The following is a 23,827-nucleotide window of genomic DNA, read 5'->3' on the forward strand; positions in this document are numbered from 1 at the left end:
CATATAGAGATCATACTATTTTAAATGATCTAACCTATGACATATTTTGAGAAATACAGTATAATCTACACATTCAACATTTTTGAACGGCACTAGCATGTCACAATATGTCCTTTGGTGACTTTGAAATATCTTCTCGTAAAATGTGCGATGTATTAACCTGTAGAACTATTACCACTAACAATTTACAATATGCTAAAAATAATTCACAGTAAACCTTGTATTCCTAACGTTAGAAAAATAATCCCGCCAATCGAGGTTTAGACAATATGACTCATCTCATCCAGAATAGATTGCTGCTAGTGCAGAATAACCAGGCTCCACATCGCAGAGGAATTATTTAGCTTCAGACTCCATTATACAATGTAAAACATTATTACGCTTTACAAATACAGCCTACTATAGCTCACAGGTGAATGTACGTAGATTGTAGGCTGCGTGTCAAGAGTGTGCAAATTCGTCCGTCAATCGCAAGGTTACAGTCATACCTTTCATGGAGCTGGTAAGGACACCACTGCACGAATAACACACATCCAGCCAGCTGATCGCCACAGGTCTGTCTGTCGGACTCCCCTCCCTCTCTCTCTCTCCTAGGAGGATCTGGCTGTGTCTGTGCTTCGGCTCAGCAGCGCTGTCATGCATACAGACACTGAGCGGATTCCTGTCTTGCAGGCAGAGCACGTACCAGCGACGAGCATCACACCACGCACAAAGGGGAGGTAGTGCCACGCACGAATGCAACGCAGGTAGATCTGTAACTGCCGTTTACACTATGTTCTCAAAACGAGGTCTCCTTCAGTTAGGGACACAGATCATATCCTTTTAGGATTTCCGTGTTGGAGTAGTATCATTCATTTGCAAAGGCTAAATCCCATGTGAGGTTGAATTTTGATGAAAGAAAAGGACTAGTTGAGCATCCTCCGATTAAACAGTTTCATACAAAAACGGGCCAAGTACCAGTTAGAATAGGATAAAGTCATATTTTTAAACATTACTCACGTTTTTATACATTAGAAATGACAAAGAATACAGAAGTAATTATAAACAAAGTATAATTACTATGCATTATCTCTCCAACATCTTCACCATGTTTATCCAAAGTCTGAGGATAAAGTGGAACAAAATTAAAGTGGAACGAGGAAGGGCACAGACCAAGAATTATAAACAAGAGTGTCACTGTACAGCTAGACACATTCATCTAAAACAATTACCTCTTTGACTCTGGTACTCAGTTAGACAAAGAACTAGAGTCATGTGTTTAAAAAAAATAACAATTGTGAATGTCAAAAGTGAACTGTAGTCATGAAAGGGCAAGTAGTTGAACTCTCATCCTGTTCAAATCTTTATTTCAGAGTGAAACTGAGGGTACTTCCTCTACCTTCAACTGCATTTTGGGATATTTCAGCACCTTTTGCTGCTGTCTTGATACAACATATTCTAATACAATATATTCTAATGGATGTTCTAGCGCCAGAGAAAACACAGTTGAAAACAAGCACAAAGTAAGCTTCGAAATCATTAATATAAATGGTCATGGGCCTACTTAAATCGGAATTATGATTATGCTCTCAATGGCTGCTTCCCAAATGGCACCCTATTCCCTATATAATGCACTACACTTTACATTATCTACAGGGATTGTCTACAGCCATTGTCTAGTCTGACATTAAATAACATTACTATGCACTAACTACTTACTTATAGAATTTATGTCTAAGAGCAGCAGGCTTTGGTTTCTCCATGTTTCCCTGACTGGGTGCAAACATGCCACAAGATGGTCATTCGTTTTACTTTTACCTTCAACTGAACTGAGCTTCCTCAGTAGCCTTGTGAAACCAGTCTTGCAATATCTCAATTAAACAAAACATGAGCACAGCGGTCAGTCTGCTTAACCAGGCTATGTTCTCAAGGCATCAATTCAGTAAGCACACTGTGTGTAGACTACAGAGTATGTCACCTCAGATATCTGTATAATAAGCAGAAGAGTGGAACTGTGCAGTGGCCACTTTATGTTGCCCATCAACCAGCACCGATTCTCCTTGAGGTCCAGAGACCAAGCTTCCGGTCTTATCCCAAAATTGAAACAATTTATCAATCGTCACTGCTGCATCCCAGGTTTTGACGTGTCATCTTTCAGAGCGAGTCTTTTTCAGTCACTCCCCTTCCCCTTGGGGGGCGGGGACTCTCCCAGCCTCGACGAATCTGCCCCAGCCTCCGGTCCAGGCAAGGCAGCAGCAGCACAGCCTTGACCAATAGGACGGTGGCTGGGAGGAGCGAGGCCAGGATAAAGGATGGAGGGGTGTACCACACGTAGTGCTTAGGCTCCACCCACTTCCTCCAGCCGTAGACCAGAGCATGGGCTGTACACAGGACCAGGGCAGCATATCCCAGACTCCTCTGCAGGACGGAAGGACCAGAAGACAGGTAAACAAAAAGGAGGCCTGTCAACAGCTACTAAGAAAAGACAGACAGACGGACGGACAGACAGACAGACAGACAACAGGAGAATTGGTAAACAAGGAGACAGTTCCACGGGTACTGCCAAACAGACAGACTGACAGTGAAATTCAGGGTCATTGACACAAACAGAGATAAATAGATACTGGAGAGGAAACCCTGACCACTTAAGTCATCGATAGAAAGGCAGACAGACGGGTGGATGGAAGGACATACAGACAGACATCATTATTTATTTTTCAGGGTCAAAAGATTCACCTGCATCCAGGTGAACTCTCTCCAGTTGAGGGTGTCAGAAATGGAGGGAAGGGAGGAGATGGCTAATAAAGCCAGGAGACCCAAACCCATGATACCCAGGGAGACATAGATCTCCATACGCCACACGTCATCTGCTACCCATGAGTCCTCCTGGTTCTGCTGGACCTGGTGGAGAGATTAAAATATTATAAATTAAAATGAAGCATGTATCCATGCTTTTGTCACTTCTACGTTAGACTACTGCAATGCTCTACTTTCCGGCTACCCGGATAAAGCACTAAATAAACTTCAGTTAGTGCTAAACACGGCTGCTAGAATCTTGACTAGAACTAAAAAAATTGATCACATTACTCCAGTGCTAGCCTCTCTACACTGGCTTCCTGTTAAGGCTAGGGCTGATTTCAAGGTTTTACTGCTAACCTACAAAGCATTACATGGGCTTGCTCCTACCCATCTCTCCGATTTGGTCCTGCCGTACATACCTACACGTACGCTACGGTCAGAAGATGCAGGCCTCCTTAATGTCCCTAGATTTTCTAAGCAAACAGCTGGAGGCAGGGCTTTCTCCTATAGAGCTCCATTTTTATGGAATGGTCTGCCTACCCATGTGAGAGACACCGACTTGGTCTCAATCTTTAAGTCTTTATTGAAGACTCATCTCTTCAGTAGGTCCTATGATTGAGTGTAGTCTGTCCCAGGAGTGTGAAGGTGAACGGAAAGGCACTGGAGCAACGAACCGCCCTTGCTGTCTTTGCCTGGCTGGTTCCCCTCTCTCCACTGGGATTCTCTGCCTCAAACCCCATTACAGGGGCTGAGTCACTGGCTTACTTGTGCTCTTCCATGCCGTCCCTAGGAGGGGTGTGTCACTTGATTGGGTTGAGTCACTGACGTGATCTTCCTATCCGGGTTGGCAAAGTGGCTGGGGTTATATCCTGCCTGTTTGGCCCCGTCCGGGTGTATCGTCAGACCGACCCAGTGTCTACCGACCCCTCCTGTCTCAGCCTCCAGTATTTATGCTGCAATCGTTTATGTGTCGGGGGGCTAGGGTCAGTCTGTTATATCTGGAGTATTTCTCCTGTCTTATCCGGTGTCCTGTGTGAATTTAAGTATGCTCTCTCTAATTCTCTCTCTTTTTCTCTCTCGGAGGACCTGAGCACTAGGACCATGCCTCAGGACTACCTGGCCTGATGACTCCTTGCTGTCCCCAGTCCACCTGGTCATGCTGCTGCTCCAGTTTCAACTGTTCTGCCTGCGGCTATGGAACCCTGACCTGTTCACCAGATGTGCTACCTGTCCCAGACCTGCTGTTTTCAACTCTCTAGAGACAGCAGGAGCGGTAGAGATACTCTGAATGATCGGCTATGAAAAGCCAACTGACATTTACTCCTGAGGTGCTGACCTGTTGCACCCTCTACAACCACTGTGATTATTATTATTTGACCCTGCTGGTCATCTATGAACATTTGAACATATTGGCCATGTTCTGTTATAATCTCCACCTGGCACAGCCAGAAGAGGACTGGCCACCCCTCATAGCCTGGTTCCTCTCTACGTTTCTTCCTAGGTTCCTGCCTTTCTAGGGAGTTTTTCCTAGCCCCCGTGCTTCTACATCTGCATTGCTTGCTGTTTGGGGTTTTAGGCTGGGTTTCTGTACAGCACTTTGTGACATCAGCTGATGTAAGAAGGGCTTAATAAATACATTTGATTGATTAATATAATTGTGATTATCTAAGGTTGCAAAATTCCAGTAACTTTCCCAAAATTCCCATTAAAAATTCCCATTATACACGGTGTACCAGTACTGGGTCGATGTGCAGGGGTACAAGGTAATTGAGGTAGATAATATACATATAGGTAGGGGTAAAGTGACTCGGCAACAGGATAGATAATAAACAGTATCAGCAGCATATGTGTTGAGTTAAAAGAGTGCAAAAAGGGTCAATACAGATGGTCTGGGTAGCTACGGTGGCTTGCGAAAGTATTCACCCCCTTGGCATTTTTCCTATTTTGTTGCCTTACAACCTGGAATTAACATGGATTTTTTGGGGGTACCATTTGATTTACACAACATGCCTACCACTTTGAAAATCAAAATATTTTTCATTGTGAAACAAGAAATATGACTAAAAAAACAGAACTTGAGCATGCAGAACTATTCACCCAAAGTCAATACTTTGTAGAGACACCTTTTGCGGCAATTACAGCTGCAAGTTTCTTGGGGTATGTCTCTATAAACTTGGCACATCTAGCCACTAGGATTTTTGCCCATTCTTCTAGGCAAAACTGCTTCAGCTCCTTCAAGTTGGATGGGTTCCGCTGGTGTACAGCAATCTTTAAGTCATACCACAGATTCTCAATTGGATTGAGGTCTGGGCTTTGACTAGACCATTCCAAGACATTTAAAAGTTTCCCCTTAACAACTCGAGTGTTGCTTTATCAGTATGCTTAGGGCCATTGTCCTGAAGGAAGGTGAACCTCCATCCCAGTCTCAAATCTCTGGAAGACTGAAACTTGTTTCCCTCAAGAATTTCCCTGTATTTAGCGCCATCTATCATTCCTTCAATTCTGACCAGTTTCCCAGACCCTGCCGATGAAAAACATCCCCACAGCATGATGCTGCCACCACCATGCTGCACTGTGGGGATGGCGTTCTCGGGGTGATGAGAGGTGTTTGGTTTGTGCCAGACATAGCGTTTTCCTTGATGGCCAAAAAGCTACATTTTAGTGTCACCTTCTTCCATATGTTTGAGCAGTCTCCCACATGCCTTTTGGCGAACACCAAACGTGTTTGCTTATATTTTTCTTTAAGCAATTGCTTTTTTCTGGCCACTCTTCCGTAAAGCCCAGCTCTGTGGAGTGTACGGCTTTAGGTGATACCCCAATCTCCGCTGTGGAGCTTTGCAGCTCCTTCAGGGTTATCTTTGGTCTCTTTGTTGCCTCTCTGATTAATGCCCTCCTTGCCTGATCCTTGCGTTTTGGTGGGCGGCCCTCTTTTGGCAGGTTTGTTGTGGTGCCATATTCTTTCCATTTTTTAATAATGGATTTAATGGTGCTCCGTGGGATGTTCAAAGTTTCTGATCTTTTTTTATAACCCAACCCTGATCTGTACTTCTCCACAACTTTGTCCCTGACCTGTTTGGAGAGCTCCTTGGTATTCATTGTGCCGCTTGCTTGGTGGTGCTGCAGACTCTGGGGCCTTTCAGAACAGGTACTGAGATCCTGTGACAGATCATGTGACACTTGGATTGCACACAGGTGGACTTTGTTTAACTAATTATGAGACTTTTGAATGTCATTGGTTGCACCAGATCTTATTTAGGGGCTTCATAGCAAAGGGGGCATGCACCACTTTTCCGTAATTTTTTTGTTGAAACGTTCTTTTTTTCATTTCACTTCACCAATTTGGACTATTTTGTGTATGTCCATTACATGAAATCCAAATAAAAATAAAATTCAAATTACAGGTTGTAATGCAACAAAATAGGAAAAACGCCAAGGGGCATGAATACTTTTGCAAGGCACTGTATTTCGTTAACTATTTGGAAGTTTTATGGCTTGGTGGTAGAAGTTGTTCAGGGTCCTGTTGGTTCCAGACTTGGTGCATTGGTACCTCTTGCCGTGTGGTAGCAGAGAGAACAGTCTATGTCTTGGGTGGCTTGAGTCTATGACAATTTTTAGGGCCTTCCTCCGACACCGTATAGAGGTCCTGGATGGCAGGGAGCTCAGCTGACCACCCCTCAGAGCCTGGTTCCTCTTAAGGTTTCTTCCTAGGTTCCTGCCTATCTGGGGAGTTTTTCCCAGCCACCGTGCTTCTACATCTGCATTGCTTGCTCTTTGGGATTTTAGGCTGGGTATCTGTATAAGCACTGTAACAACTGTTGATGTAAAAAGGGCCTCTTAAAATACTTTTGATAGATAAATATGGCGTATATTCAGTCAAATAAGCATTTCACATGCACATATCAAAGTCACATCTGACAACTACGCCTGATTGTGAACTGGCACACTGGGATGGTCAACAGAGTCAATATAAAATTATCTTTCAATAATAGCTGTTCTTCATATTCACATTAGATTCCATACTGAGACAACGATCAGGTTGTTCTGTTTATTCTGGCCGGCATACAGCACATACCAAAACTCCCACACCGCAATACCAACAGAAACCTGGCACCATCATTTGTCATGTAACAATTGGTTTACCCTGTCATGAAATGTTATACCAATATACAACCCTCTCTCTCTCTATTTCTCCCTCTCTCTATTTCTCCCTCTCTCTATTTCTCCCTCTCTCTATTTCACCTGCTGTCTTGACCTCTGAATGCTTGGCTATGAAAAGCCAACTGACATTTACTCCTGAGGTGCTGATTTGTTGCACCCTCTATAATCACTGATTATTATTTGACCCTGCTGGTCATCTATGAATGTTTGAACATCTTGAGGAACGATCTGGCCTAAATGGTCATGTAACCTTGTAATCTCCACCCAGCACAGCCAGAAGAGGACTGGCCAGCCCCTTGAAGCCTGGTCCCTCTCTAGGTTTCTGCTTAGGTTCCTGCCTTTCGGTTGGGTTAAATGCGGAAGACACATTTCAGTTGAATATATTCAGTTGGACAACTGACTAGGTATCCCCCTTTCTCTGTAGTTTTTCCCAGCCACCTTGCTTCTACATCTACCTTGCTTACTCTTTGGGGTTTTAGGCTGGGTATCTGTATAAGCACTTTGTGACAATTGTTGATGTAAAAAGGAATTTATAAAATACATTTGATTGATTGAGTTTGATTGAATATATGCCATATTGCTGAAATAAGCAGCCTTCTGTTCATCATAGTATAAAGCGCATATCAAGTTATACAAAAAAATGACATTTTCTGATTTTTGATACAAGCCTGGTCTAGCCAGTAGCCATCTACCTGTTGGTAAGCCCAGTTGAGCAGCTTGTATCTGTAGGAGCGTCTCATAGGGTAACAGAGGCTGTAGATAGCATGGAGTGCTGCTAGGAAGAAAGCTAGCAGGCCCAGCTGTTTCCTCATAGACATCCACCTCTCCAACCAGCCTGGGAAACTGCTGTACTTGGTACCTGACAGAGGGATGTGTGTGTGTGTGTGTGTGTGTGTGAGAGGGGGGGGGATTAGTAGTGCTTCTCAACACATTTTTAAAATGGCTGACAAACTGTCAGGCTACAAAAGGCTTACAGTTGTCTGGGAAAGTTGTTTTTACGTGGTGGATCTACATCTCGTCTGCCTGGCAGAAGAACCTCAAGATAATGTGTGTCATCATGTCAAAACCAACACCCTAGCTCTGGTTTGACACTAGGTTGCCACATCCTGGCTGTCTGGCTCTCACTGGAACCCGAATATAGACTAACTTCAGTACTTTTCATATGATCCATCAACCTTTATTGTAGAGAAACCGAAGCCCCAAAAAATCCCATGTGTTATCCTATCTATGAACCTTGCTTCCATTGTGGCTGGCTGCATATTTTCAACCCCCTACAATTGCATTGCACTGAGGAAACCTCAACCTATATTTATACACTGCAAGGCTCCAATTACCCTTACGAATAGTGACTGGACAGACAGACAGAGACAGACAGAGACAGACAGAGACAGACAGAGACAGACAGACAGAGACAGATGAAGAGGGGGAGGGGAGATTGAGGGGAAGGGTCAGACAAGGATGGGGGGGGGGGGGGGTAGTAAGGTCAAACGGGAACATTTTTTTGACTAGAGTGTTGGTGTTGACCCAATGATACACAATATGTTGAAGTTCTTCTGCCAGGCAGACATAGTAGACCTTCCTGCAGGGAGTGAAAACCTTGGGCTAATTCATAACAACTATAAATAGGATTCAATTTATTCTCTAAACTTAAATAAATAAGTAAATAAATCCACTCTGACTGCGCTTATGCAAACTGTGTGTCTCACTGCACTGATTTCATGTCAGTGTGTATTTTTGGGAGTATGTGTACGACTGTGCACTCCAATGACTTTCAAATTCAATTGTTTGTGGTAGTAGGCCTAATCGTGCATTTCCATTGACAATTCACTTTTTAAAATGTTCAGTTTCCATCTATGCAGGCCAGCACCTGTGTCTCATGGCTCCGGCAGACCTGCTTTAACTTCTTTGACATCTTGTGTGGCTCAGTTGGTAGAGCATGGCAATTGCAATGCCAGGGTTGTGAGTTCAATTCCCGTGGGGGACCAGTACAAACAAAATACTAAAATGTGTCCAGTCATTACTGTATGTTGCTCTGGATAAGAGTGTCTAGAAAATGTAAACGCATGTTTGGATTTTTATTTTATTTCTGGATTATGTGTGTATTGTGTTTGAATTTGTTTTATGTCTAGGTATTACTGTACTGTTGGAGCTAGAAACAAAAGCATTTAGCTGCACCTGCGATAACATCTTCAAATCTGTGTTCACGACGAATAAACTTTGATTTGAACTGTTCATATGTCATTTACATAACAATTGCTCACAAAGCAACAGTCTTGAATGATGCAGAGGTTGTTGATTCTGCTTGCCATAGGTCTTTAGTGGCACACTTCTGATATAATACCACTAGAGGTAACATTAACATAAAACACTGGCGGCCCATTGGTGTAGGGGGAAAGGGATCAGCATGCTTTGGTTGGCGGCTAGCCGAAGTTGGCTAGACGAACTGAACGAGTGTGCTCGCATACTCCTTTAAAAAGACCTTCGCTTGAAAAACAAGAAAAAAGCAGCAATAGTTTGTCCATTTTGAGACGCCGTAGCCAGACTATTCCTCAAAAGAGTGAGAAGGAATCTAAGATAACTCAAATAATCTGTCATTAATTTTGACGTTTTTGCAGAGGAGATCTTAGTCGGGTAATTTTACATCTAACGAAGATGTTTGGTGCATTATTTCACAACAATTTTTTTTTAATGACAACTAAGACTTTATTGAAGAATCTCTACTCTTGACCAATCATCGATGAAGGGGCATAGACTTCGGCTTGCCTCCAGAAAACAGGTTGTGTGCCAGAACAGCCAACATAAGTCCAAAACGAACAAAAACGTCACAAAATGTCATCATAATATATGCACAAACTCTTCAGAACTGTTTCGGCTGGGAAGCATGCAGACGCCTTAAGTCTCAAAGGAAAAACGCCACGTGTAGCACATAGCAATGGGAAAATTTAAGTTTAGGACTTTGAGCATACTTAGGTGTAGATGTATGTGCTTACCTGCATGTTTGTGTGTGTCTCTATGTGTGTGTGCCCATGCCTGCGAGAGTGTGTGTGTGTGTGTCCCTGCCTCCATACATACAGTATGTGTATGCGTGTGTAGCCTACCTCTGTACAGCTGTAGCAGGGCAGCCAGTAGCCCAGGCAGATAGACCAGAGCAAGCAGGGATATGGCCGTCCATGGCAGGGTCTTATTCATCACCAGTATAGGGATCTTATAGAAGTCACTCCTGCTCTGAGACACAAAGGGCTGCAGCACATCCCTTATAAAAGTGTACAGGAAGGTCAGCGCCATCAAGATGGCCATCAGTTTGAGGGGTAGGTGCCACTGGGGGAAGAGGGGCATCTCTTCTAAACAGACGCTGGAGGGAAACTCAAACTCCTCCAGGGCAAAGGAGACCAACAGAGGGCGATGTTCAGGATGTTTAGCCCCGTTCAACAACAGAGCCTCCTGGTCCTCTGAGTCCTTCGGGAGGAGAGGAGAGGCAACGTCATGTTCGAGTGATGGGCACGCATTCCCCGACCAAAAATCTCTGTAGAACAATAGCTAACGCTACAGTCGGAACCTTGACAAACTTAACAGTGAGTGAGTGATGACCATGAAAACAACCATAGCTATGTTCAACAGGTATATTCTTCTTCTGGCTTTATCTAGCTATATTTTACCTTGCTTCGCTGGCTTGCTATGTAATCAATCCTCTGATGACATCTGCAATATTGTAGACAATAACCATTTGATTATGTATTTTTTAACTGCCATGAGCTGCATTTGAAGTTGCATGTGATCGTATCCACTGCTAGGGAAACAAAGAGCTTTCTGATTCTGGGAAATGGGCCGGGAAATGTGTCTATAAGCTTCCTCTTCTAAAGCACAGTAATACTACAGCAATGTATGGCCGACATACAACTAACTGACTATATAGTTGGTTTTCTGTGGTGGTAGCTTAAATGCAAACAAACGGTTCACATTCTGTCTGAGTCACAACCAGTTGAAATTACTAATAACAGCAACAGGGTAAGCAGGACAACTTTTAATTAAACAAGTGCCCCTATTCACACTGCATATTTCCCCTCGGGAAAAGCTTTTCCTACTCACCAGAGAGCTTAGCCTGATTCACTGACATGGGCAATGGGTGTGTTTTACCTTGTGTACTAGGTGTGGTTTGTCCACTGGGTCCATTATAGCTAGCTCATGCCATGTGTCTTGGTCCTCCACCACAGTGTTCTGTGAATCCGCTTGTCTTTTCTCCATCATTTCAGAGACTGGGCAGACAGGAACAGAGACATCATCATAGATTAAGGCATTTCAACATACTGGAATTACGCGTCTGGAAACACCCTTAGTAGTTCCTCTTAATTGTAGTGCATAGTTTGGCTAGTACTCCTATAGAGTTGACTATGTGGTCTTACTGATCAATAGAACATTATTAAAAACAAGAAACTACATTTTAAGTGAGAATAGGCATTGGTCTGAAGCCAAAAAAGCTTTGACCTACTAAAGTAGCTATGTTGGTATTGTACTTCAAACTATTGTTAGGCAGGTTGCTTAGGATTCAAACCTTCTCAAACAACCTAATTCATACTCTTAGAGGAGGTGCTTCCACAATAATGTGAGTTGTACCGCATGTGGTGCATTTCCTTAAACCTTTATTTTAGCAAAAAAAAACACAACATCCTTTTTTTGGTCAGTAGGCACCCAACATAAACACAGGTGGTGGTGTGTTGGACACAGTAGCTCAGATTGATAGAGCCTGTCTGCATTTCTGATTTCTGTAACTGTTAACTTATCTGTGTAATATTGACATAAGCTCATTGATCAGCACAGCAATTGATAAAACAGGAACATGGTCCTGTTTTATCAATTGCTTTGCTGATCAATGGACAGTTCATTACCTCTGTCAAAATAATGTGTAGCTTAAAGTTTTGTTTATACTTGTTAGTTTAGTTTTGGGTTCAACCATTTACTATATGCAGTTCAACATATCTAATTTACATATCTAATTTACTGTTTCTTAAACAAAGCAATTTGTTTCCTTGGCTACGGTTTGTGTTGTGGTCTTGGATGTTCTTAGTCAAGGAAATATAGCATAGCTAACTGCAGTGTTTGTCCTGTCTGAAATCTGGCTACCTCGTTTTAACGTTACTGTAGTTTGGCCTGTGCAATGCAAATGAACGTGATCAGCGTGGCAGTTTCCCAAAATGTGGTGGTTTTAAACTTAACATAACTAATGTTAACTAACTAGTTAAGTTGTGTGTAAGAAAGTATAATCTATTGTGGTGCATGAACTGGCCATACACGTTAGCTAACGTTACAAATCTACGTTGACTAAGGTTACTTAGCTAGCTAAAGTTAATTGGATATCATAGCAGCCAAGGACGTTCGCTAGTTTGTTTGTGCTCCGATTATACGCAAGTGTCTACATCAGCAGTTTACACATGATGACTTCAGCTTTATGCGAGAAAAACCTTACTTGGCAAAATATACACTGCTCAAAAAAATAAAGGGAACACTTAAACAACACAATGTAACTCCAAGTCAATCACACTTCTGTGAAATCAAACTGTCCACTTAGGAAGCAACACTGATTGACAATAAATTTCACATGCTGTTGTGCAAATGGAATAGACAAAAGGTGGAAATTATAGGCAATTAGCAAGACACCCCCAATAAAGGAGTGGTTCTGCAGGTGGTGACCACAGACCACTTCTCAGTTCCTATGCTTCCTGGCTGATGTTTTGGTCACTTTTGAATGCTGGCGGTGCTTTCACTCTAGTGGTAGCATGAGACGGAGTCTACAACCCACACAAGTGGCTCAGGTAGTGCAGCTCATCCAGGATGGCTCATCAATGCAAGCTGTGGCAAGAAGGTTTGCTGTGTCTGTCAGCGTAGTGTCCAGAGCATGGAGGCGCTACCAGGAGACAGGCCAGTACATCAGGAGACGTGGAGAAGGCCGTAGGAGGGCAACAACCCAGCAGCAGGACCGCTACCTCCGCCTTTGTGCAAGGAGGAGCACTGCCAGAGCCCTGCAAAATGACCTCCAGCAGGCCACAAATGTGCATGTGTCTGCTCAAACGGTCAGAAACAGACTCCATGAGGGTGGTATGAGGGCCCGACGTCCACAGGTGGGGGTTGTGCTTACAGCCCAACACCGTGCAGGACTTTTGGCATTTGCCAGAGAACACCAAGATTGGCAAATTCGCCACTGGCTCCCTGTGCTCTTCACAGATGAAAGCAGGTTCACACTGAGCACAGGAGCACATGTGACAGACGTGACAGAGTCTGGAGACGCCATGGAGAACGTTCTGCTGCCTGCAACATCCTCCAGCATGACCGGTTTGGCGGTGGGTCAGTCATGGTGTGGGGTGGCATTTCTTTGTGGGGCCGCACAGCTCTCCATGTGCTCGCCAGAGGTAGCCTGACTGCCATTAGGTACCGAGATGAGATCCTCAGACCCCTTGTGAGACCATATGCTGACACCTACACATTTGTGGCCTGCTGGAGGTCATTTTGCAGGGCTCTGGCAGTGCTCCTCCTTGCACAAAGGCGGAGGTAGCGGTCCTGCTGCTGGGTTGTTGCCCTCCTACGGCCTCCTCCACGTCTCCTGATGTACTGGCCTGTCTCCTGGTAGCGCCTCCATGCTCTGGACACTACGCTGACAGGCACAGCAAACCTTCTTGCCACAGCTTGCATTGATGAGCCATCCTGGATGAGCTGCACTACCTGAGCCACTTGTGTGGGTTGTAGACTCCGTCTCATGCTACCACTAGAGCGAAAGCACCGCCAGCATTCAAAAGTGACCAAAACATCAGCCAGGAAGCATAGGAACTGAGAAGTGGTCTGTGGTCACCACCTGCAGAACCACTCCTTTATTGGGGGTGTCTTGCTAATTGCCTATAATTTCCACCTTTTGTCTATTACATTTGCACAACAGCATGTGAAATGTATTGTCAATCAGTGTTGCTTCCTAAGTGGACAGTTTGATTTCACAGAAGTGTGATTGACTTGGAGTTACATTGTGTTGTTTAAGTGTTCCCTTTATTTTTTTGAGCAGTGTAGATAGATAGCGTTCCTCGCTTGTTGGTTAGCTAACTAGCCAACATTAGCGCTCATCTGATTTGTATAACGTAAGCTAGCTAGCTACCTAGCTAATCAAAACAAAATCACATTCATTGGCTATGTACCTTTATTTGCCTGTTTGTTAGCTAGCTAGTTTACAGAGCCTACAATAGCTGCTGGACTTTGTAGCTAGGTAACATTAGCTAGTTAGCTACCTAGATAATCAAAATATCTGTTTGCATTTATTGATTAACCTCAGCTACATTGTGGTATTCAAACTATCTTTATACAGTAGCCTAGGTTTGTTCGCAAACACTTCTTAGACTGGCAGCATGGGGCAAGCAGCTAATTTTGTCAATCCGGTATTTTTTTAATCGAATGGTCACTTTATGGACGCTATAGTGTGGTTTTAATCTGACCTCTAGAATTTGAGCTAGGTAGGCGCAAGACATACTGTAATGAAACAGCAGGGAGCAGGTCTCGAACCCTCGACCTTCTAGACCGAGGTCCGGCGCGCTATCGACTGTGCCCCAAAAGCATGCTCGAACGGCAGAGTCGATTTCTGCGCTTATAAACCCAGGGTCGTTACACTATTCTTAAAACTCAATAGCTAAAGACCCTATTAAAAATCTGGTATGTGGTTCTCGGTAACTGACGGACGGCTGATGACGATAGGTGTGGAGTGTGTTGTGTACCTCCAATCAAGTTGATTTGCAAATTGTCATCGAGACTGGTGTCATATTTTCTTAGATATGATGATACGGAGATTTCAATTTATCGCCGAGCTTCAACCAATGCCTATAATAGACGCAACTATCGTGAATAGATATGGGTTGCATGTAGTCACAATATTGTTTTGAACTTTCGTTTTGAACCGATTGGTGCCTGACAGAGCATTCTACTCAATGCATTGTCAATGAGTGCGCTTACAAAAAAATATTGCCGTTTTGAAACTGCAGTAAAAGTTCCGTAATTGCAGTCGGCTGTGGTATTTTGGATGCAGTAATAGCACTGCACTCTAACTGCAGTTACACTGCAAAATTACTGCAGTAAAAAAAACGGTGTTATTTTGAATGCAGTATTTGCAGCATACTGTAGTGACTTCAGTTATACTGCACTCTTGACTGCAATCTTTACAGTTGCTTGGAAATACAATGACATTCAAATGGAGGCAAATAATTTGTAGAAAAACCTTTTGTCATCATTTTGATGTCACCAAATTGACTGTAGATGCAGTATTGACAAACTTTGCTAGCTAATGACAACGTTGCCATCTGTCTAAAGTCAATTTGACGACATGATAATGCTGACAAAGTGGTTTCCTACTAAATATTTGACAAATGTTGAAATGTCATCGTATTTCCAGGCATTATAGTGTAATTTACAAAAACAGTAGTTACCTCCATCCAGAATGACTGACTGGGTATATAACCACTTTAGGCCACCACAATGACACCGCCGGTAGAGGGCGGCTTGGAGAACGTTCATAAAATAATGTTATGACGCGACCGAGTGACAGATGTGAAATCTATGAATAATTAGCCTGTTCCAATCAGACTCTCCTGGGTTTAATTCACAAGATGGAATGTGAAGAACTCGAGATCTGAGAGCAGAATCCACATGACTTTCATTCCCACGGCATTAAGCCGAAACCATTAATACCAGACGATTAAAAAAACAGGACTGGCAAAAGGTAACACAATAACATAATTGTGACAGAAATAGAATAGGAAGAAAAACAGTATTACATTTGTAGCCTAGTATAGTGCAGTGTAGCCTACTAAAGTAGAAAGCAAATATGGAAATGTGATACCTGTATGAATGTTTTATTGGTTTACTTAAATTTCGTTGTAACTTTTTTTTTAAGTGTCTATAAAATCCTTACCAGAGAACATATGCGCAAACAGCATTAGTAAAAGCAAACAATGGCATAAATGTGGAAATCTGTCAAACTACTGTATGTGTGTTATGTCAGTGACTTACTGGAAGTTTAGGTCATCTGTACAAATATTTATCCTGCCGATGGACGGGTCCAAAGGGATGAAAGTTGTGGGGGAAGACAGAAGCTGCGTGAACAACTCTCAGCACGCGTGGAGGACACGGGGATCATTTACATTATGAAGAGAAGTGTTCAGTCCTCGACCAGCTCGCGGCTCGGGCTACATCTATTTAAAAGCTCCACAACCTACGTGTCTTCAAAATGATGCGGACGTGGGGCATTGAGCGTTCTATAGTGAAAAGGCCGCGGTAAGGAGGGGGTCTGGCAAATCCTGTCCACGGATTGGAAGTTGGATTTGGAAGGGGCGTGATCTATTACACACCTCTGGGCAAGGATAGGTAAGTACGCCCGTGAGGCGGAGTGAATATGACATTTCGGGGCGGGTCTTGGATACAATTCACAGCCACACATTTTGAATGGTGTGTCCTCGTGAACGATACAGGACTACACAACTCTTTTTTTCTATTTCTGTAATATTTAGTTCCTTCTAGAAGACATGGGCAAGCATGAGAAACGAACACACACAGACACCTCTAAGGATCAAATAAGTTAAATTATATTCTAAAGACTGAGTTAACCAATATAAAAAATAGATTTTATTTGCAACAACAAAAAAGCCTTCAACAACCACACTGTATCTTGAATGTCCTATTTATCCTCTTACAACAACTTGAATAACTTTTTTCTCTCCTTTTTTAACTGTCTCCAATTCATTATTGAACCGTGAACATGGAATGTATGGCTGTAATGTATGTTCATTGATGAAGCAGTTTACAATTTCACAAGTTCACAGTGGATGGTTTCATTTCAATGACCCATAGATGTCTCTCTACTCTTGCCCTCTGTAGCTCTGTCTCTGTTCTGTAGAATGATGGATCTTTTTTCTAAAGTTAATTGAGTTTAGGCTGTTTCCTTTCCTCTAAACGCACATGACCATCCTGTGATTTTCTATCCGTCTCCCAAAACAGGCCTCAGAACTTTGTTGTTGGTGTTGTGAATGTGTTACTTGGATACTGCTTCAAAAAATATTACTTTTCACAAGATGCATTTGACAGGGTGGATCCTTGCGGTGGCTCTAGTTTTCGGGACCTCAAATCTCAAGATCACATCTGCGGGACCTCTCCATGCACAATGCAAAGTAGAATGGTAAGCTACTGTTTGACCATTACTATGCTATTACTATATGTCTATGTTTTGACCAGATGGTGCGTGCTGTTTTTATTGTGGTGCTGGTTGTTTTAAAAACAAATTGTTGCTGTTGTTCACTCTTACTGTTTTATGGTCTGACCCATACCCGAGTGGCGCAGCGGTCTAAGGCACTGCTAGAATTGTCATTACAGACAATGGTTCGATTCCAGGCTGTATCACAACCGGCCGTGATTGGGAGTCCCATAGGGCGGTGCACAGTTGGCTCAGCGTCGTTAGGGTTTGGCCGGGGTAGGCTGTCATTGTAAATAAGAATTTGTTCTTAACTGACTTGCCTAGTTAAATAAAGGTTAAATAAATACAAAAACATATGATCTCTTGGACATGCCTCTCATGATGACTAATAATGTATTATAGCTCTCTGTGCAAAATGGCTCCAAATAAAAATCAATAACTTTACATAGTGCTGATTTATTACAACCACTTGTGAATTTAATTAGCAGTTCTATGTTAGGCCCAGTTGAACACTACCCTCTGTATCCACAAGATGGTGCCAGTGCCATTTTACCTGAAATGACTGGTGGACACTAGTAATGAGTAGCCTCCGGGGCCCAGGCTTCTCAACTAGACAAGCTGATGGCCCGACGAGACTAAGTATTAAGCCCTGTCATCGATGTGTTTCTATGTTCTGGGTCCTACTACAGGTATTTTGGGATCCCCTGTAGACAGGTCTATGAAGGTCTGGTCACTCAGATCAAGCAGTGGAGGACCATGTCCAGCTGTGTGATGGGTGGACAGAGGTGCCTCTACAAGGTATGGTGTGTGTGTGTTTGTGTGTTTTTATATCGTATAATTACTTGTGTGTGTTTAGGGTTGCAAAAGAAGAGTATATTACTAGTAACTTTCAAAGTTGAAACGTTCAAGCCTTTTATGGAATTTTCAAAACATGTCAAATATATAAAATCATAAATTGAGATGATTTTAATATAAAACATTGTAACAAAGCTGTAAAACATTATCCTAAATCAGTGGAGGCTGCTGAGGGGAAAACGGCTCATAATAATGGCCGGGACGTAGCAAATGGAATGGCATCAAACAACTTGAAACCGTGTGTTTGATGTATTTGATACCATTCCGCTCCCGTCATTACCACGAGCCCATTCTCCCCAATTAAGGTGCCACCAACCACCTGTGACCTAAATATAATTAATCAACTTAGTGAATACCGTTGGTGTTTAATGTGAGGGTTTCACCATGAATTATCCTTTGTATTTTTACTCAACTTTATTTACTCTGTCAATATGTGATTGTTGTAAATGTTTTGGTGCCAAACTGGTGGCAGTTGTCAAAAGTAAATTGTTGGAAAAGTTGCAGTTAATTGGAAATTATGTCATTGTTGTTTAGATGCTTTTTTCATTAATTTAGCTGTTTTCTCTTGAATTCATATTTTATATGAATATATATTTTCAGTTATTTAAGTATAAATTGCCAAAGTTACCATAGATTGCCATAGATTACCTGTTAATTACCAAAATTAAAGAACATTCCAGTAACTTTGGTAAAATACTGGTAGTTTTACAACCCTATGTGTGTTGCATATTTCCGACTACAGACTATGACCTGTCTACTCTCTCGCTCTCTCTCTCTCGCTCTCTTTATCTCTTTCTCTTTATCTCTTTCTGTTTATCTCTTTCACTCTGCTCCCCAGCTCCAGGCAGCCTCTATCCACTTCATAGCAGCCAAACACACCACACCATTTAAGAAGTCTGTCGATGACCTGACGTTCCGTCTGGTCTCCTTTGAGTTCTTCACCCACTGTCACGTCTCGGTAGGAGGGATATTCTCTGATCCTGTTGTCATTTCTATACATCCATATGACATATAAGGACAATAATATAATGTGTAGGCCTATTTAGGGATCACATCTTTTTTTTGTGGGTTATCTGCAGCTAACACTACAGTAACAGGTCTCAGGTCTTAAACACTTCTTCTAACCAGAATCATTCTTTCTCTGCAGGCCATGTCTGTCTCAGAGAGCTGGTATGCCATTAGAGATCACGGCACAAACTACTGCAACCTCTATAATCTCATGGAAGGTGAGATGGTTAACTCCAATACATATATTGGATCAACTGCACATGAATTATAAAATGTTGTCACTAATTGTTCTCCTTGTAATTAAAACAGGAAGTGGCCTTACAGACGCCTCTGGATACAAAGAGATAACAAGTGACTTCCTGTGTACCCAGCGATCCTCTGCTGACTGCACTGTATACTGACACCATGATGGCCCATGGTTCATATTGCATGGCAACAGCTGGCTCACCATCAGATCGTTCCTCATCATTTGATAGTGTTAGCAGCGCCACATTTTATACACACACTGCTTTTGTTTTTTTAAAGGTCTTCTTTTTTATTTGATCCATTAATTCTTATGCTGTATCTTTTTATCCTTGTTATTTTTTACATTTCGATTAAAATGAGTGTTATTGTACGGTAACTGCCCATCTTGTAATGAAGCAATGAAGTCAAAACGTTCAAGTAAGGAGTAGTGAGGTAAAAGTTTAATCTGTAAGGTCTTTCCTGCTGTCTCAAGCCCGGGAGAAAACTTAGTTGTAAATATAGCTCTCCTTTCATTCTATACCTCTGAGGTGAGTCGTGGTCTGAGGGGCATCGTTCTTTTTGACACCTAAACCAGTTTTCCTCTTAAAAGCAATGGTGCCTGGGTAAAAAAAAAAACACAGTGAGCTATGTGAATTGCAGGGCAGGTTTTTATTAGCACAGCAATATGGTCAGCTGGGCTTTGCCATCCATCACAGCGAAGGCTTTTCAGATCACTGCTAGAAGACACTTTGCCACGGACATCAATGTCTATGGCTGCATCCCAAATGTCAACGTATTCCCTATATAGTGCACTAGTTTTGACATAGGCCCACAGGGTGCACTTTATAGGTATAGGGTGCCATTTGGGAGTTAGACATTCTATGCTTTAGTTTAGCCAGATAGCTTTCCTCTCTTGCCAATAGGTGGCAGTGTCTGCAAGCTCCTTTGTCTTGTTACGGTTATCTGCACAAATTGACTTTTATTATCATTAAACCACAGCAATTCCAATATTTCAAAGAAAAGGTGTATGCATTTCACTATGGATAGAGAAAGTGGACTAGGAAGAGAGCAGGCATTGCATAAAGACTATTGCTTTGATTCTTCATTTTTCCAGCACATACGAGCCACCACGCTTCACAGCCTAAGGGCATAGATTTCCCTGCTTTCTGAAGAAGTGTAACATAACCGAATGATGTGTGCTCAAAGAGATCAACGATTGTTTAATTCTGATAGTAAGTAGACTGTTATTTTCTGTGAATGTGTTATCCAATATAATGATTGAATTGAAATAGCTCTTCAACTAACACTTACACTACGGTAATATCAGAGCTTAAATTGGGATAGTGGTCGTGGAACTGACTTCAAAATGGATAGGCTCTGAGAGATCATTTTTAATTGACAGTTTTATGTCCATCTGACAGTTATCATTGGCTCCGTCCTGTCCTCCATCCAAATGTGGATGAATGCTGTTCCACTTCATTCCATCCAGTCCAATTTAACAGCTGTTTATTTAATATGTATGTTGTAACACATGTAAATAGTTTTTGTTTTAGATGTGTCAAGTTACAGATATTTTGAAAGCATGGCCAAACTGTCGTTCACTATGTTTTTTGGGAAAAGGAAGTATTACGACTTCTTCCCTGTGGCATCAGTATTTTGGAGTGCATATGATCCTATGCTGTGTGCATGTCTTCATGCGTACGTGGTTGTATGTGCCCTTTCAACGGGTGCTTTACATGGTTAGACAGGACAGGCCCATGACAGTGCATCCCCTTTCCTGCCCACATAACACAAACAGTGTTGAATTCCCTCTTATTAAAACTGAAATGACCCAAACTAATCATAGCCTGGAATCTAAACTGATATGCTCAATTTCACCATTAAAACAGAACATATCAGTTTGGATTCCAGGCTATCAAAATCCTGCCCAAAACAATGATTTTGTCAAGGGGCCCCAGGGCCATTAGGGGCCTTATAACACCAGGCAGACATCTCAAACAGGGACTATGTGTTACGGCTGTCCTCGCTGACAGAAGGTGGGGACCAAAACGCAGAGTGGTTAGTGTTCATTCTTTTAATGAAAATCAACAAAACACTTCAAAATACAAAAAACAACCAACGTGACAAAACCTAAACCGTCCTGTGTGGCAACAAAACCTCCACAGGAACAAACACCCACCAAACACAAGTGAAACCCTGGCTGCCTAAGTATGATTCTCAATCAGGGACAACGATTGACAGCTGTCTCTGATTGAGAATCATACCAGGCCGAACACAAAATCCCAACATAGAAAATCAACCATAGACAACCCACCCAACTCACGCCCTGACCAACTAAAATAAATACAAAACAAAGGAAAACAGGTCAGGAACGTGACACTATGTCTGAAATGGCACCCTATTCCCTATGTAGTGCACACATTTTGACGAGAACCCTATGGGCCCTGATCAAAAGTAGTGCACTACATAGGGAATAGGGCGCCATTTGGAAGGAAGCCATGACAAGGTCCAGAGTGGCAGGGGGACGAGGTAATCACAGTCTGTGTATTGAACAATATTGAGAAGCACAACAATACCATCTATAAATCACCATTGAGAGTATGAGAGCTACGCTGGGTACAGGATCTCAAGGACAAAACAGGCTGTCCCCTCTAGCCGGAAGGGAACCAACCTTGTAAAAAGTGTCTGCTCGCTTTATACAAGGCAGTGTTATTGTTGTGGACTGTAGCCCGCAGACTACCTTGCCTTAATGGTTAAACTGTTAGGATTTGTTTTGGTGTAATTCACAATTAAATATAGTTGATGCATAATGTTTTACAGTATAGGAAGAGAATTAGGTTTCTTTCACAAATCATTGGCTCAAAGTAAGAAAGGACCTAACATGACACAAGCTAATAGTAATTAGCGAATGTGTCTCCCTGTATTATACACATTTACACACAACACCTTAGGAGTCTAAGGAGTAGAGATCTCTATCTCCACTACACTGAGTGTAGGATAGTTCTCTGAGGAGATGCCAGAGCGGATCCATCACTCTGGTTCCACCACTCTCATTAGCTGTGACAGAACATTAGCTCAGTGGAGGAGTGGAGAATGGAGCTAGTATGGTTCTAGAGCGGGAGGGTTCCGTTACATATGACCATGTGACCCAGTCACTAGCACTAAGGATCACCCTGCCTCAGATCACCACATTCATACTGTGACGGTGTGTGTGTGTGTGTGTGTGTGTGTGTGTGTGTGTGTGTGTGTGTGTGTGTGTGTGTGTGTGTGTGTGTGTGTGTGTGTGTGTGTGTGTGTGTGTGTGTGTGTTAATGCCCCCTTGAGATCCATCTGAGTTGGTATGGATCTATTGTATGATATGATCCTCCCCAAACCTCTCATTTACAAAATGTCTTCGTTCTTTTGACGCCCTTATAGCAGCGGTGTAAATTATATGTGAGTATAGAGCCATGTAGCGTGGTGTGTGTGTTCTTTAACACAGTGGGACAGAAACATACCTGACAGTCTTTAAGCTGTCACCTCCAGCTAGCAAACTCCACTTGGCTTTCTTCCACTGGGTGTGTTTGTCACACGCGCACGCACACACACGCACACACACACACACACACACACACACCAACTGTCTTCTTATCATTTTGAACTCATGTATGGCTCTGTCTATTTGTAATTGATTGAACTGCAGCTCTGTTTAAAAAAATATCTACAGTATGTATTATAGGTACAGTAACAGTCTGTCTGAAAGCCTAACAGTTTTACATGCAATTTGTTGTCCTTTTAAAGAAGAAAAATAAAGTAATACATTCCCTAGAAAATGTTTATGAATCAAGTTTATATAAAATAAGTTATATTGGTCTTCTAATATTTCAACTATAATGCATTTTTTGTGGCTCTCAACACCTGTTCACCTTGTACATTTTATTTCATTCAGCCTATTCATGAAGCCGCTGACCCCTTTCAATGACTCAATATTTCCGCATTAGAAGTGTTTGTATAAAATCCAATTCAATCCAAACATTTAGATCTAGTCATTGATTTATGTCTTGTTTATTGTGGCCTAAATAATAAAGGCATGTCCTTCTGAATGTTTTATAGCCATGGCTACACTGCAATGATCATACCAGTTCCACATTAAAATGCAGAACAGCATTCCAGAACCCTGAGTGTTCCATGTCTGTCTGTAGGGTCCCATCGGTCATCTAGGACTGGGATCGCCTCGCCAGTGATTTCTCCTTTCCCCATCTGTGGTAACTTTAATGAAATACCTCTTTCACATGATTTCATTTAGCCAGTACGCTAATGGCTAGGGAAGTAATAATTACATTCAAATATTAATCTGGGGCCGGAGGACAGAGTGATGAATCATACACACGCCCTGTTGTCCAACATGGCCCTACCGTCCTCTTTATATCTCCTTCTGTCTGACTAGACAGATTAGAATGACAAATAATTGTAATTCCTTATTAAATCGAGGAGGGTTGGGCTGAGGCAGAGATTTGAAAAACCCAATTGGAGGGGGTGTGGCAGGGGAGGGGTGTGTGCGCGTTTGTGCACGTGTGCATACGTGTGCGTGTCTATTCTTTGGGAGAAACCCAAATG

At 42.5% G+C, this 23,827-nt stretch overlaps 2 protein-coding genes across 7 annotated transcripts; one reads left to right on the plus strand and one right to left on the minus strand.

Moving 5' to 3' along the window:
* Positions 1-981: 981 nt before the first annotated feature.
* LOC120027729 (STEAP family member 1B-like) lies at positions 982-16,214 on the minus strand. Of its 4 annotated transcripts, none has more exons than XM_038972724.1 (6): positions 15,967-16,214; positions 11,071-11,189; positions 10,035-10,392; positions 7,629-7,795; positions 2,716-2,880; positions 982-2,451 (listed from the first exon to the last, which is right to left on the minus strand). In XM_038972724.1, the coding sequence occupies exons 2-6, from the start codon at positions 11,179-11,181 to the stop codon at positions 2,134-2,136; spliced, it is 1,119 nt and encodes a 372-aa protein (XP_038828652.1). In that variant the 5' UTR covers positions 11,182-11,189; positions 15,967-16,214; the 3' UTR covers positions 982-2,133. The 4 variants fall into 4 exon arrangements, with proteins under 4 accessions (XP_038828652.1, XP_038828651.1, XP_038828650.1 ...); XM_038972723.1 differs by lacking the exon at positions 15,967-16,214 and adding an exon at positions 15,869-15,952; XM_038972722.1 differs by lacking the exon at positions 15,967-16,214 and adding an exon at positions 15,384-15,486 and having other exon boundaries at positions 982-2,397.
* LOC120027730 lies at positions 15,542-19,622 on the plus strand. 3 transcript variants are annotated; one of them, XM_038972727.1, is made up of 7 exons: positions 15,542-15,676; positions 15,959-16,320; positions 17,025-17,128; positions 17,833-17,941; positions 18,837-18,956; positions 19,146-19,224; positions 19,316-19,622. In XM_038972727.1, exons 3-7 carry the CDS (start codon positions 17,025-17,027, stop codon positions 19,405-19,407), a joined length of 504 nt encoding a protein of 167 aa, XP_038828655.1. In that variant the 5' UTR covers positions 15,542-15,676; positions 15,959-16,320; the 3' UTR covers positions 19,408-19,622. The 3 variants fall into 3 exon arrangements, with proteins under 3 accessions (XP_038828655.1, XP_038828656.1, XP_038828654.1); XM_038972728.1 differs by having other exon boundaries at positions 17,038-17,128; XM_038972726.1 differs by having other exon boundaries at positions 15,959-17,128.
* Positions 19,623-23,827: the final 4,205 nt, after the last annotated feature.

This window comes from Salvelinus namaycush, chromosome 33, assembly GCF_016432855.1.
Source record: "Salvelinus namaycush isolate Seneca chromosome 33, SaNama_1.0, whole genome shotgun sequence".
Lineage (NCBI taxonomy): Eukaryota > Metazoa > Chordata > Actinopteri > Salmoniformes > Salmonidae > Salvelinus > Salvelinus namaycush.

Excerpts from the sequence above, each read along its gene's own strand:
- LOC120027730 (XM_038972726.1), top strand. The coding sequence starts at position 16,980 with ATGTGTTACTTGGATACTGCTTCAAAAAATATTACTTTTCACAAGATG. Across the intron at positions 17,942-18,836 it reads GACAGAGGTGCCTCTACAAG|CTCCAGGCAGCCTCTATCCA; the intron begins GTATGGTGTGTG and ends TCTGCTCCCCAG. Across the intron at positions 18,957-19,145 it reads TCACCCACTGTCACGTCTCG|GCCATGTCTGTCTCAGAGAG; the intron begins GTAGGAGGGATA and ends CTTTCTCTGCAG.
- LOC120027729 (XM_038972721.1), bottom strand. The coding sequence starts at position 15,471 with ATGAACGTTCTCCAAGCCGCCCTCTACCGGCGGTGTCATTGTGGTGGC. Across the intron at positions 7,796-10,034 it reads CCTGCTACAGCTGTACAGAG|GTACCAAGTACAGCAGTTTC; the intron begins GTAGGCTACACA and ends TCCCTCTGTCAG. Across the intron at positions 2,881-7,628 it reads TCAACTGGGCTTACCAACAG|GTCCAGCAGAACCAGGAGGA; the intron begins GTAGATGGCTAC and ends TCTCTCCACCAG.